The 12,472-nt window shown below is 42.5% G+C and overlaps 1 protein-coding gene across 1 annotated transcript in view; it reads right to left on the bottom strand.

Moving 5' to 3' along the window:
* The window catches only part of DNAI1 (dynein, axonemal, intermediate chain 1), a gene marked incomplete at both ends in the record, with an annotated part of 68,144 nt that extends 64,672 nt beyond the window's left edge, over window positions 1-3,472 (bottom strand). The window contains 3 exons of the mRNA XM_009878316.1: window positions 252-295; window positions 2,407-2,524; window positions 3,388-3,472. Of these exons, the coding sequence (XP_009876618.1) occupies window positions 252-295; window positions 2,407-2,524; window positions 3,388-3,472 (247 nt within the window). The remainder of the gene's footprint in view (window positions 1-251; window positions 296-2,406; window positions 2,525-3,387) is intronic.
* Window positions 3,473-12,472: the final 9,000 nt, after the last annotated feature.

Genomic DNA, 12,472 nt, shown 5'->3' with positions numbered 1-12,472 from the left:
AGTAAGATTAAAAGGATCAAGTGGTGCTTCAAGAGTGGTGCTGCCTATGCCTACGCATTTCTGAATGTTTATGTCATGGAACGTAAAGGCCTAATCTCTATCTTGAGTTAAATCTCTGTGTACTGCTTTGAAATCAAGTGAGTCCTTGCTATCAGAAGCAATCCATACCCCAGAGTATTATATGATTTGATCTCAGTGCACCTGTTTAATATTTTAAATCTCTCAATGATTCTTTTGCATTTGTTACTTACAAGAGCCATACCCCACTGCAAATAGGTCCTTGTACTTTGGATTCCTGTAATGAGAAAACACACATAAGATTGCATTTATTAGTAACCATACAGTTCCACAGAAGCGCACAGCGTTTCACACTTTAATATCAGAGTCCATTCTCACAGGACTGCATACGGTTTGAGGGCTTGACCCTTTGAACATATGTGCTAGTAAAGTTTGTGTTTGAGTAATTCTTCCAGACTCAAAATGCATAAAAAAATGGAAAATCAGAAGACCACAGCAGTAGGCGAAAACGATTAAAAGGGCACAGACAGACATGATGTCAATTTCCAACACTTCTTGGCTTATCAGTTTCATAATCATGGAAAGTTTAGTTTTAAAAATGATGTCTTTGAGGAAAGGAAAAATGCAGGAGTGTGCTGGACTCTGTCTTTCAGGAGCAAGAACAAAGAATTTTCTGAACCGCAACACAATAATATCCAATAAACTTCCTTTCCCTACCTGTTACTAAATAATGAGGGATGCTTCAACAGCCAGATATCAGGTCATGAATTCATAATAACTCTCACAGAATAGTATATTTGCTGAGGCATACCAATTATGAGCAAATAGCCATCTACTATGTCTTCTAAAGTCCATTTATTAAAAAAAAATCTACCTTTACAACTTCTTCTCTATGTGGACAGTTACCATAGAGGACAGTTACATGGAACAAAGGTCAGTACTACTGCTGACCCTGAGCTCACACAGTACAACCAGCAGGTAGCAATTCTGTGAAATGAATGTGTGTGAAAACTATCTAATGAGTGTTTTCTCTGACTTGCTACTTTGAATTGACAAAATAAACCCATTTATCTCTTAATTTCTCCTTTTTCACTTGGGCTAGTATCTAGGCATCACAATGCTCTTGCTCTAACCACTAAATTCACCATCAGTGCCAACAATGTAAGAATAAAAACTAAATTAGAAAAACTTATTACATGGCAATTTGGTGTCAATCTTACAATTTCAGGACCACCTTTCTGCTATCATTTCCTTGAGACAAGAATAACAGCAGCATAAACTACCTATAAAAGGTGCCTTTTCTCCCAAATATAGATCTCATTTTAGTGTTATTTTTTAGTCACACAAGTGCATCCTTAGTACTCTACTAAAGTATAATTACTGCAGTGGCTTGAAAGGATGAAAGACTGAAGTCCTGCTTTGTGTCTTCAGAGATCATCTTTGGCAAGGCACAGATGTCTTCACATCAGCCCACAAACAAATGAGAGGAGGCCTAACTGCAGGGAGCACAAGGCAGGAGCAGACTACGTATGCCTCATGCTCAGGCATGAACTGAGCCAGTTCTAAGGAGGATCAAGCATGCTAAAAACTAAAAGCACTCATTTTTAAAATGGTAATAACCAGGACAATAACACCTCAGAAAAAAAAACCAACAGTTGATTTGAAAATATCTGTTATTGGTTTCTGGACTGAGCATGAATAAATATGCAAAAGTATTCTGCAGGGCAAATGCCTACTAACATGAACTGTGTAAGATCCCAGTACACATGTTCCTGCCATCTGGGCAGCAACTGAATATCAATCATGTATAAAGTTCTTACCTGGTATCAGTGCCTCAGCATCCTAGAGTCTATGGTGCTATCTCTCTAGCACATGCAATGTTTGCATTTCCCTTCCTGCTGCTTCAGTTCTTCTGTGATGACACTTGTCAAAAGTACAGTCACTATCCTTTCTCTTTCCTTGGTCTTTTCAGGACTGATTCTGACAGTATATTATCCAAAGATATAACATGCAGGCTGGATTAAAAATGATCTCTAAGGTCCCTTCCAGCCTAGGCCATTCTATGATTCTATCATTCTATGATTCTATGTCTATCTCAGCTTTCCCAGAAAGGGACTCTTCTATGCTCTGCTACCTGCACCCACTTTGCTCTCACGCCGCACAGAGACTGTTGCGCCCTCAGCTTTTGCTGAATGGCACAAGTCTGGCATACTCAGCTTTACACAAGGTGCTTCGCATCCAGAAGTACCAGGAATGTCTAGGTGCTGCCAAAGCAGCTGATTGTAATTATTCAAAACGATGTTCCCAGAAAAAATAGCCCTGCCCGATAAGGCGCTGTGACATCCAATTCCGCCCCTCGCAGCCGAAAGTTGTAATAAAGAGACTTACCAGGAGAGGGCAGTAACTGCAAGTCTCTTGGTTTTGTCAAACTGGAACTTCCAGAGTGGGAGGAGAGTTCCTTGTTGGTCTCTGTATTCATCCGAGGCATCCTCAAAATACTTAAAATCTAAACCAAAACAAAAACCAAAAAGCCCAAGGAAAAGTTCTAGTTTATAAATATGAAATAAATCTGTGCTGTGCCTGGGAAGCTTTAAAAAATGCTGTTATCCTCACAGCCTCTGCGCAACCCGATTTTTAGTATAGAAACTCAGTCCTGAAAACAGCACCTAAGACCTGTAAATGCATTAAACCAAGCACCAAGTTGTCCCACAAAAAAAAGAAAAAAAAGACCCAAAAGTAGACAAAGGATGATAAAGAAAGTACAAGTCCAGAGCAAAGAGTGATTGCAGGCCATTCACAGAGCTAGATATTGCCTTTCAGAAGGGAGCTGAGCAGAGCAAGCAAACCTCTTGGAAAATAACATCAATACTGAGTATGCCACCATGGCTGGGACCTGTATGCCAGCCAAGAGCTGCTTGGCACTGGCTGCTGTCATCAGCAGCTGCAGCCAGGAGGGAAGAATATGCTGAGGGAGAGAAGTGCCTCAGGGAGGGCAATGCTGAGCAGACCTGTTGTTCCCAGCCACCTCAGGGGAGGGCTCACTGGACATGCCCTTTGCAGACCCATGGTCTGCTGTACTGTTTTTCTTGTGTGAGTCAACACGTTCCTAGCCATGCCCATTTTAGCTCTGCTCTATTGTATTCTATTCTATTCTACTCTATTCTATTCTATTCTACGCTATGCTATGCTATGCTATTCTACTCTACTCTACTCTACTCAACTCTATTCTACCCTATTCCACCCTACCCTACCCTACCCTACCCTACCCTACCATTTCCTAGCCTAGCCTAGCCTTCCTTGCTATGGCTGTGGCCAGACATCTGCAGGACTTCTGGCTTGAGTCACAAGCACCCCTCAGCAGGGCCGTACCTTGTGCAATGTCATCAAATGTGTTCTGATTCACCATCCGCTCCATTATTTTAGCCGCCTTTGAGATCTTGTTTATATCATCACTCTGATGAAAAGAAAAAGAAGGAAGAGAAAATGTATTTCCCATTTGTTTAGAAAGCCCTTCAGACTTTGTGTGACCAAAAAACTTGAGTCCTTTGATCTTGAATACAGGATAATTTGAAGGTCCTCACAACAGCACTTAATGATAAGGGCACTTGAATTAAGGCAATGACTTCATAATAAGTTTAGCAAGATGCTATCCACAGCTGAGCTGCAGTAACTTCAGCGCTTCAGTGTTTGTTCCTGATTTAGCTAAATTGGAAGGTACTTATCTGTGAAAGCAGTTAGTGTCTTGTCTTCCTTGACACATTGAAGCTACCTCATGATGGGATGAGCTAAAAACACACACATAACCCCTCCCCTATCTCACTTGGTAATAGTTCATTAGCTTCTGTAATGAAATTATAGATGCTTGATTATGCATGAGCAGCCTCTCAGCTCTACGTGGAGAGCTTTAAGGTCTCGTGTTAAGTAAAGATCACGGGATTTAAGAGTCCTTCAGTCAATCACTGAGCAAATCCAACTTGATGCATTCACAAGTCTATAAGCTCATACAATATATAACCAACATGAAAAGGGCAATCTACCGTCCAGCTCCTGTGGAAATTGTTTTGATACTGTGGAAAACCCCATTCTCCTGGCCAGGGAACACCACTAGTGGGCCAGTCTGTGTATGTGAAGGTACGCAGATATACCTGCACATACGCAGGTGTTAAAGATCTGGGGAATGGCATCTTGCAAGACCAACAGTCGCTACATAACTGTATCAGTAATATCACATAAGGATAAGATTGCCTGGGAAACTATGCTAGAAATAGCAAACTTGGATATAGACATAGCAAAAATATGACCAATGGGGAAAAAGTAATTAGAGGCAGGTTGTTGATGTTGAAAGAGACAAGGGTGGAGAAAGGCAATTATCCAGATGGATGGGGAAAGAAGCAGCATGTAGAAAAGGAGAAAAGAGAGTGTAACTAGAGGCTGTTTGACTGTCAGCACGTGGCTGGTTAGAATGCTAGCCTGACAGAGCCCTGTGCTTGATCGCTATAGCCTTATAACCATTTTCCTACTAAACTCTGTTCCTAAGTATTTATTGTATGAGTGTGCTCTCTATCCTCTATGTGTGTATGTGCAACCACCAGCAAAATCCAAACTGGATTAACTGGCAAGTAGGACAAGAAGCCTTGGTGCCAGCAACCAGAAGGACAGAGCTTAAAATTCCCCAGACTATGCTGGGCCACAAGGACGATGCCAGCACAGCTCTGTGCAATGATGTGAGAATGTCAAGGCATATGCCAAGTGCTCATGCTGCTCCAGATCCAGCATGATGCTGAATTCCCATCTACCACTGCTGCCCCAAAGCCCCATCAGTGTTTGAAAGGCTTTCATCTTTGAACCTCTGCTAGGGCACGACAGCTGACAGCACGGCATGATTACCTCCACAATGACGACACTGAAAAGAAACTTGTCATCCTTCCTTGACACAGCTCAGAGAGTGCACTGAACATGAAATGAAAAAGTGAAATCACTTACCAAGACTACATCACACAGTCACAATCGCAACCAAGAATATGACCAGATTATGTGCATCCCAGACCTCTGCATCTTTCCTCGGCTCTGCATAGACCCAGGAGAGACTGAGAGTCTTGCTTCAAAGAGCATGAAACTCAAAAGAGTATACAAAGATGACAGGAAAAGGAGGGGCAAAAAGTAACTCTATAATCTGCAACACTTTTTATAAATCCATAATTTGCCTACACCTTCAGTAATGTGTGCTGTCCTCAGTCTCAGAAAGGATAAAGTAGAATTTGGAGCCAAGTTCAGAGAAGGGCAACAACTACGGTCCAAGTCTGGAATGGTTTCCAAAAAACTGAGTAGTCTGGGACTTACCCATCTGAGAAGAGGTGGACTGGGAAGACACAAGATAGATCTATGAAATCCTAAATGGCTCAGAGAGGGTGGACAGGGACTGACTGTTCACTGTCTCTTCTGATGCAAAGAGATGCGGTGTCAAGTAAAGCTAGCAAAGTCAAGTTCAAATTAAGCAATAGGAGGTAACTCTTACAGAAGGATAACATATTTACGTAACGGCTCATCGAAGTGTGTTGTAGATGCAAGAATTTTACATGGTTTCAAAGAAGACTGAACAAGTACTTCCATCTGTGTTCCAAAGTCCATCAAGCTTAGGAAATCACTGAAAATAGTTGAAGGCTGGAAGAGTATCTGGGACTGGGATATACTTTTGCTGTGCTCTCGTGCTGTGTTCTGACCTCTCCTTACACACTCACTTGTGGTTAGAGATTTGATCTGAATTACTATGGCCACTCTTATGTTCTTCAGGTTTTCACTGGGCCTGTGGGAAAACTTCTTGAGAACAGCACAGGGAAATTGCTGTCATGTTCAGAATTTAAGAAAGGACAGGGAAATATGTTTTCAAATTTTAATAAGGTAAGATATTCCCTAGTCATTAGGAATTAATAAATATTAAGAGAAATTAAACAGTGAGAGAAAGGGATTGCTTGAAATATCTCAAGTAGAAATCAGTACTCTCAATTACTTGGATTTCTCTTTTTTGACTTTAAGTTCCCACTACTGCTTCTGCAACAATAAGACCTGTCTTTCTTTAAAACAATTCCTTAAAAAAAAAAGGAAATCACCTTTGCTAATACTTATACAGAAGTATTGTGATCATGACACAGCATATTGCTGTGAGTAAGCTTAATTGACAGAGGTTAAATGTTGAAAATGCTATAATTTGATTTAGAAAAAGAGAACTGCAATAAACAGTTTCCTCTCCAACATCATAAAAGTAACAGTTACAAGCACAAAGAACAGATCTTCTGTTGTCCTGCTGGTTCATCAGGTGTGTTAGCACCTATTATGCAGGTAAAATTATATGCACCAGCTACTGGAAGAATTTGGGGAAGAATGGCAGTGCTGTACACTACAGACATGAGCCCCATCATGGCTCTTGTTTACTTACACATCTCAGGAAACTTGCACTGCAAGCATTCTGAAATGTCAACCTTAGACATCATTCTGGACTGAAGATCAGAAGATTAGGCTTACTTTACGTGTTCTGAAAGATGACTGCTAAGTCTTGCCCAATGTATGATGACATCAAGGTGAGTGTGTAAAGGAGGGGATGTCATTCAAAGGGACCTGGACAGGCCTGAGGGGTGTGCCCATGCCAACCTCACAGAGTTCAACAAGGCCAAGTGCAAGGTCCTGCACCTAGGTCAGGGCAATCCCAAGCGCAAACACAGGCTGGGAGATGAGTCAACTGAAAGTGGTTCTGCAGAGAAGGACTTTGGGGTCCTGGCAGATGAAAAACTGAACATGAGGCAGCAATGTGCACTTGCAGCCCAGAAGGACAATCACATCCTGGGCTGCATCAACAGAAATGTGGCCAGAAGGCCAAGGGATATGATTCTAGCCCTCTGCTCTGCTCTGGTGAGACTCCACCTACAGTGCTGTGTTCAGCTCTGGGGCATCCAGCGTCAAAAGGACATGGGCCTGCTGGAGAGGGTCCAGAGGAGGCTGTGAAGATGATCAGAGGGCTGGAGCATCTCTCTACAAGGACAGGCTGAAAGAGTTGGGGCTGTTCAGCCTGGAGAAGAGGAGGCTCCAGGCAGACCTCATAGCAGCATTCCAGCAGGAAAGAAGTGGAGACAGTCTTTATAAGAGACTATAGAGATAGGGTAAAGGTTAACAGTTTCAAGTAGAAAGAGGGTAGATTTAGATTAGATATTAGGAAGAATTCTTTTTCTGTGAGGGCAATGAGACACTGGCACTGGTTGCCCAGAGAATCTGTGGACAGTCCCTCCCTGAAAGTGCTCCAGGCCAGGCTGGACGGGACTTTGAGCAATCTGGTCTAGTGCAGGGGGTTAGAACTAGATGATTTTTAAGGTCCCTTCCAACCCAAACCATTCTATGATTCTATGATTTATTAATTTTTTTTGTTAGTGGAAAGCAGGCTTTAAACTAAAAAACTGGGTGTAAATGCAGAAACAATGTACTATTTAATGGATTTTTTTTTTCCTGCAATGCAGAAAACTCTCTAGGTGAATCTAAAATTTCTCAAATTGGCTTTCCTGTTAGGTAGCTATGCTACTAGCAATTCAGCCATGAATAACTACATTTTTGGCACTAAATTGGATTATAGTAAGTTATTTTCTCATTGGATTCTGTCGTATGTCAGGTTTGATATATTCTGTATGTTATTGAAAAAAAATCTCAGTGACAGTGATAGGCCTGATTAGTCCTATTTTTAAAAACACCTGTCTGAAACTAATTTTTTTGTTGTGAGCCAACTCCAGGCTAGCTAGCCAAATGTAATGAAAGCTCATCAGCTAACAAATTTATTTCATTTCTTTCTGTGCATAAATTATTTTTAGAACAGCAATAATGTTAATTGAATCATATCTAAGAGGGTCTAGTACTTTGCAAATAAATGTCTTGCTCTTGTATTCATTAACAGTAATTGTTTTACACTTGCCTCGCAGCAGCTGGCCAATTGCAATGTGTAACTCCAGTAAACCAAAGCATGAAAAAAAGGCTTCTGCTGGTGTATAATTACATATCCAGAAGACAGATTCCACCCTAAAACCAGTGCAGTACTTGCTCATATTTCTGGCAATACACATACTACAACTAGAACTCCTGGCTTGCAGAGAAAAAAACATTGTACATGGGTGTTATCTGTGTTATCTGTTGCACAACCAACATCATGATGCACTGCAAACACCCACTGCAAATCCAGAATAACATCCCTCAGGTTGAATCATGTAAAGCAGTTATTAATTTCCAGAATTGTACTCATCTGTTCACTTGCACTGTTTGCTTCTAATTCTGAAATGCTGTAAACAGCAGATTGAAGACATGAGAGTTGGTAATAACTCATCTACTCCTAGGGATGATCGAGAACAGCTGAACAATAATGTGAAGGTTAACTGCATTTGAATTTCAGCTGGTTTTTTCAAAGATAACTGTGGTCATCCAAGAAGTTCCAAATGATAATCACGACCGCTTGGACTGGGCTGTCTCACCAGGCATATCTCTGACAGGGGTAATGTTACAGTGAGATAGACAAGTTAGACAGGACTTCCCTTGATTCAGGAATGCACATTTCTCTGTGCTTCTGCTTCAGAGCAGATGTGAGACTTTCCAGTGCAGTAAGTTCCAGCTGTAATGTATTCCTAACTGGTTCACATCCATCTGTATTTCTGTCACACTATCGTCTGCCTTAGTAATTCCTCTCCCTCTGTTATCTGCTCCAAATTCCCTCACTATCTTTGAACTACCAGATAAATATGGTAAGATTTTTTTAGTCTCTTGTGTTCAAGCTCTCCATTTCTTATATTCTTTTCTATATCTCTGCAGGTTTGTAATCTATCACTTTGAAATGGGTGATCAAAGTCATATAACCCTATACTACTCCAGAAAGGTATCACACAACAGAAATAGTATTTCTGTGCTATACCTCAAACAATGTATTTCAGCAATGTACTTGACTTCTCACAGACAACTCGCCAACCAATATATTTATGTTTCTCCCTGTCATTTCAAACTGTAAGCCCTCCCCTTAGCAAATATTGCTTTGATGCCCCTCTCCACCGGTCCCTCCCAATTTGAACTATTAACACTTTCTCTGGTTTGTCTAATAATTTCCTAAAGGCACTATAGTGATAGCTTTACAGAATTTCAGCTAGATTACCTTTACTATACTTTCCTTGTTAAGGGAAACCACAATTCTGATTAAAGAAAGAGATAAGATTACTTGGGCACGGCCATTGTAAACATGGGCTATTTTATTCCATTTCATAATTACTCCCAATTCTGTATTCTTTCCCTCCACATTACAGAATCACAGAACCACAGAATTGCCTAGATTGGAGAAGAGTGTTAAGATCATCAAGTCCAATCATTAGTCTAATACTGATGTCTACATGACTCTTAAATACCTCCAGGGATGGTGATTCCACCGTTGCCCCGGGCAACCCGTTCCAACGCCTGATAACCCCTTCAGAAAAGAAATTCTTTCTAATATTCAATCTAAACTTCCCTTGGTACATCTTAAAGCCATGTCCTCTTGTCCTATCATTCGTTACTTGGTTGAATAGACCAACCCCCATCTCACTAGAGCTTCCTTTCAGGTAGCTGTAAACAGTGATAAGGTCTCCTCTCAGCCTCCTTTTCTCCAGGCTAAACACCACCAGTTCCCTCAGATGGTCCTCATAAGATCTGTGCTCTAGACCCTTCACCAGTTTTGTTACCCTTCTCTGGACACACTCCAGCACCTCAATGTCTTTCTTGTAGTGAGGGGCCTAAAACTCAACACAGGATTTGAGATGCAGCCTCATCAGTGCTGAGCACAGGGGCATGATCACCTCCCTGCTTCTGCTGGCCACAGCATTCCTGATGCAGGCCAGGATGCCGTTGGCCTTCTTGGCCACCTGGGCACACTGCTGGCTCATGTTCAGCCGGCTGTCCAATGCTTTCAGGTCCCTTTCTGCCGGGCAGCTCCCCAGCCACTCCTCCCCAAGCCTGTAGTGCTGCCTGGGGTTGTTGTGGCCAAAGTGCAGGACCCAGCACTTGGCGTTATTGAAACTCATACAATTGGCCTTGGCCCATTGATCAAGTCTGTCTAGATCTCTCTGCAGAGCCTGCCTACTCTCAAGCAGATAAACACTCCCACCCAACTTGGCCATCCAGCCAGTTTTTCACCCAGCAGAGGGTATGCCCATCTAAGCCATGACCAGCTAGTTTCTCCATGAAAATGCCATGGGAAATAATATCAAAGACTTTACTAAAATCAAGGTAAACAACATCCACAGCTTTTCCCTCATCTACTAAACAAGTGACCTTGTTGCAGGAAGAGATCAGGTTTGTCAAGTAGGACCTGCCCTTCACAAACCCATGCTGACTGTGCCTGATCACCTGGCTGTCCTGCATGTACTGCATGATAGTACTCAGGATGATCTGCTCCATCAGCTTCCCCAGCATAAAAGTCAAACTGACAGGCCTGTAGTTTCCCAGGTCCTCATTCCAGCCCTTCTTGTAGATGAGTATCACATTGGCTGACTTCTAGTGTCCTGGGACCTCCCCAGTTAGCCAGGACTGCTGGTAAACAATGGCAAGTGGCTTGGGTAGCACTTCTGCCAGCTCTCTCAGAACTCTTGGGTGGATTCCACCTGGTCCCATAGACTTGTGTATGTCTATGTGGTGCATCAGGTCACTGATGACCTCTTCCTGGATTAAGGGGGGATCATTCTGCTCCCAGTCTCAGTCTTAGAGTTTGGAGGCTGGATTCCCAGAATAAAAGTGGTATTGTTACTAAAGACTGAGGCAAAGAAGGCATTAAGCACTTCAGCCTTTTCCTCATCCTTGGTCACCATGTTTCCTTCCACACCTAAGAAACGATGGAGGCTCTCGGGTTGCAGCCAAAGCTCCCTGTTCAGCCAGGCTGGTCTTCTTTGCTTCCATCTTGTCCCATGGCACATGGGGACAGCCCGCCCCTGCAATTTTAAGACTTCCCTCCTGAAGTATGCGCAGCTTTCCTCGACTCCTATGCCCTCCTCCAAGACTGCCTCCCAGGAACTCTGTCAAGCAATCTCCTAGAAAGTCGAAGTCTGTCCTTCAGAAGTCCAAAGTAGCAGTTCTGTTGTCCCCCCTCCTTACTTCTCTAAGAATAGGGAACTCAATCATGATTGCTGTGCTCTAGATGGCCTCCAACCATCACATCATCCACCAGTTCTTCTCTGTTCACAAAGAGTAGGTCCAGTAGAGTACTGTCCCTAGTAGGTTCACTTGTCAGCTGTGCAAGGAAGTTATCTGCAACATCCTCTAGGAACTTCCAGGACTGTTTCCTCTCTGCTGTGTTGCATTTGCAGCAGACATCTGGGAAGTTGCAGTCCCCCACAAGAATAAGGGCAAGTGATCATGAGACTTCTTCCAGCTTCTTACAGAATGTTACATCTGCCTCTCTGTCCTGCTTGGGTGGTCTATAATAGACTCGCACCGCAAAATCATCCTTGTTGGCCTTCCCCCAAATTGTATTGCCTCATATACTGTTAAAGGTCAGACTAATGGAACCATTTTTACTCCTCTTAACATAATATATTCTTGTTATACTTTGAACACATAACTCCATCCCTCCTCAGATAGATTCATTAAAAGTCCTTACTATCAGACTTGTCATTTCATGCCTTGATATCTCAGGGTGAGAGGATCTGGCCTGCCTCAACTTAACTGGATTAAGCTCTTTGATTTTCTTCTGCCTCAGACACTGTCATTTCTACACTCACACAACAAAATGAGGAGGGCTGTACTGGATCAGACCAAGAGTATCTCTGGGCCAGGATCCTCTCTGTAATCAGATCCATGAGCAGATGGCTCAGGAACAGTAAGAACAGGACAAGCAGATACAACATGTCTGCATAGTTCTCTCTGCTTCCAACAGTTTTAAGCTCAGAAAATTTCATATCATTCCTCTTTGGTATTCTTTGTTCTCCATGTTCTGTTTGCTGCCTTTACTGAAAACTGAGGAAAAGCTTCAAATGTTGTATCTTTGCTCTTGGATGTAGCACATCCTCTTCCCTCTAGATCCATTTGAGTGACGGACACATTGAGGGTCTTCCAAGAGTCACTCATCAAAGTCTCCAGTCAAAATACTTTCTGTCATACTGACTACCACAGCAAGACCTTCCATCAGAGATCCCTTGGGTAATATCTTAGTAGATGTCACAGTCTTTCATTCCTAGTATCTAGCCTGATGGAAACAATGATGGAAATCAATTGCTGCTTCTAGCCACTGATTTATTGATCCAGATCAGCCCTATCTACTGCTTGACGTTTCAGAGCTCCCCTTCAGAAATTATCAAAGGCAGTTATGTCCCCAGAAAGTGTTTAGCTGGGACACAGCAGGGTGTCCTCTCTCAGGGTGTCCCACAGCAGGGACACCTCTCTCCCACTAGCCCAGGTTGCTCAAAGCCCCATCCAGTCT

The sequence above is a fragment of the Apaloderma vittatum genome, unplaced genomic scaffold (genome assembly GCF_000703405.1).
Source record: "Apaloderma vittatum isolate BGI_N311 unplaced genomic scaffold, ASM70340v1 scaffold1381, whole genome shotgun sequence".
Taxonomy (NCBI): domain Eukaryota; kingdom Metazoa; phylum Chordata; class Aves; order Trogoniformes; family Trogonidae; genus Apaloderma; species Apaloderma vittatum.
Note: the sequence above shows the minus strand (reverse complement) of the source record. Positions and strands in the feature narration are given on the sequence as shown.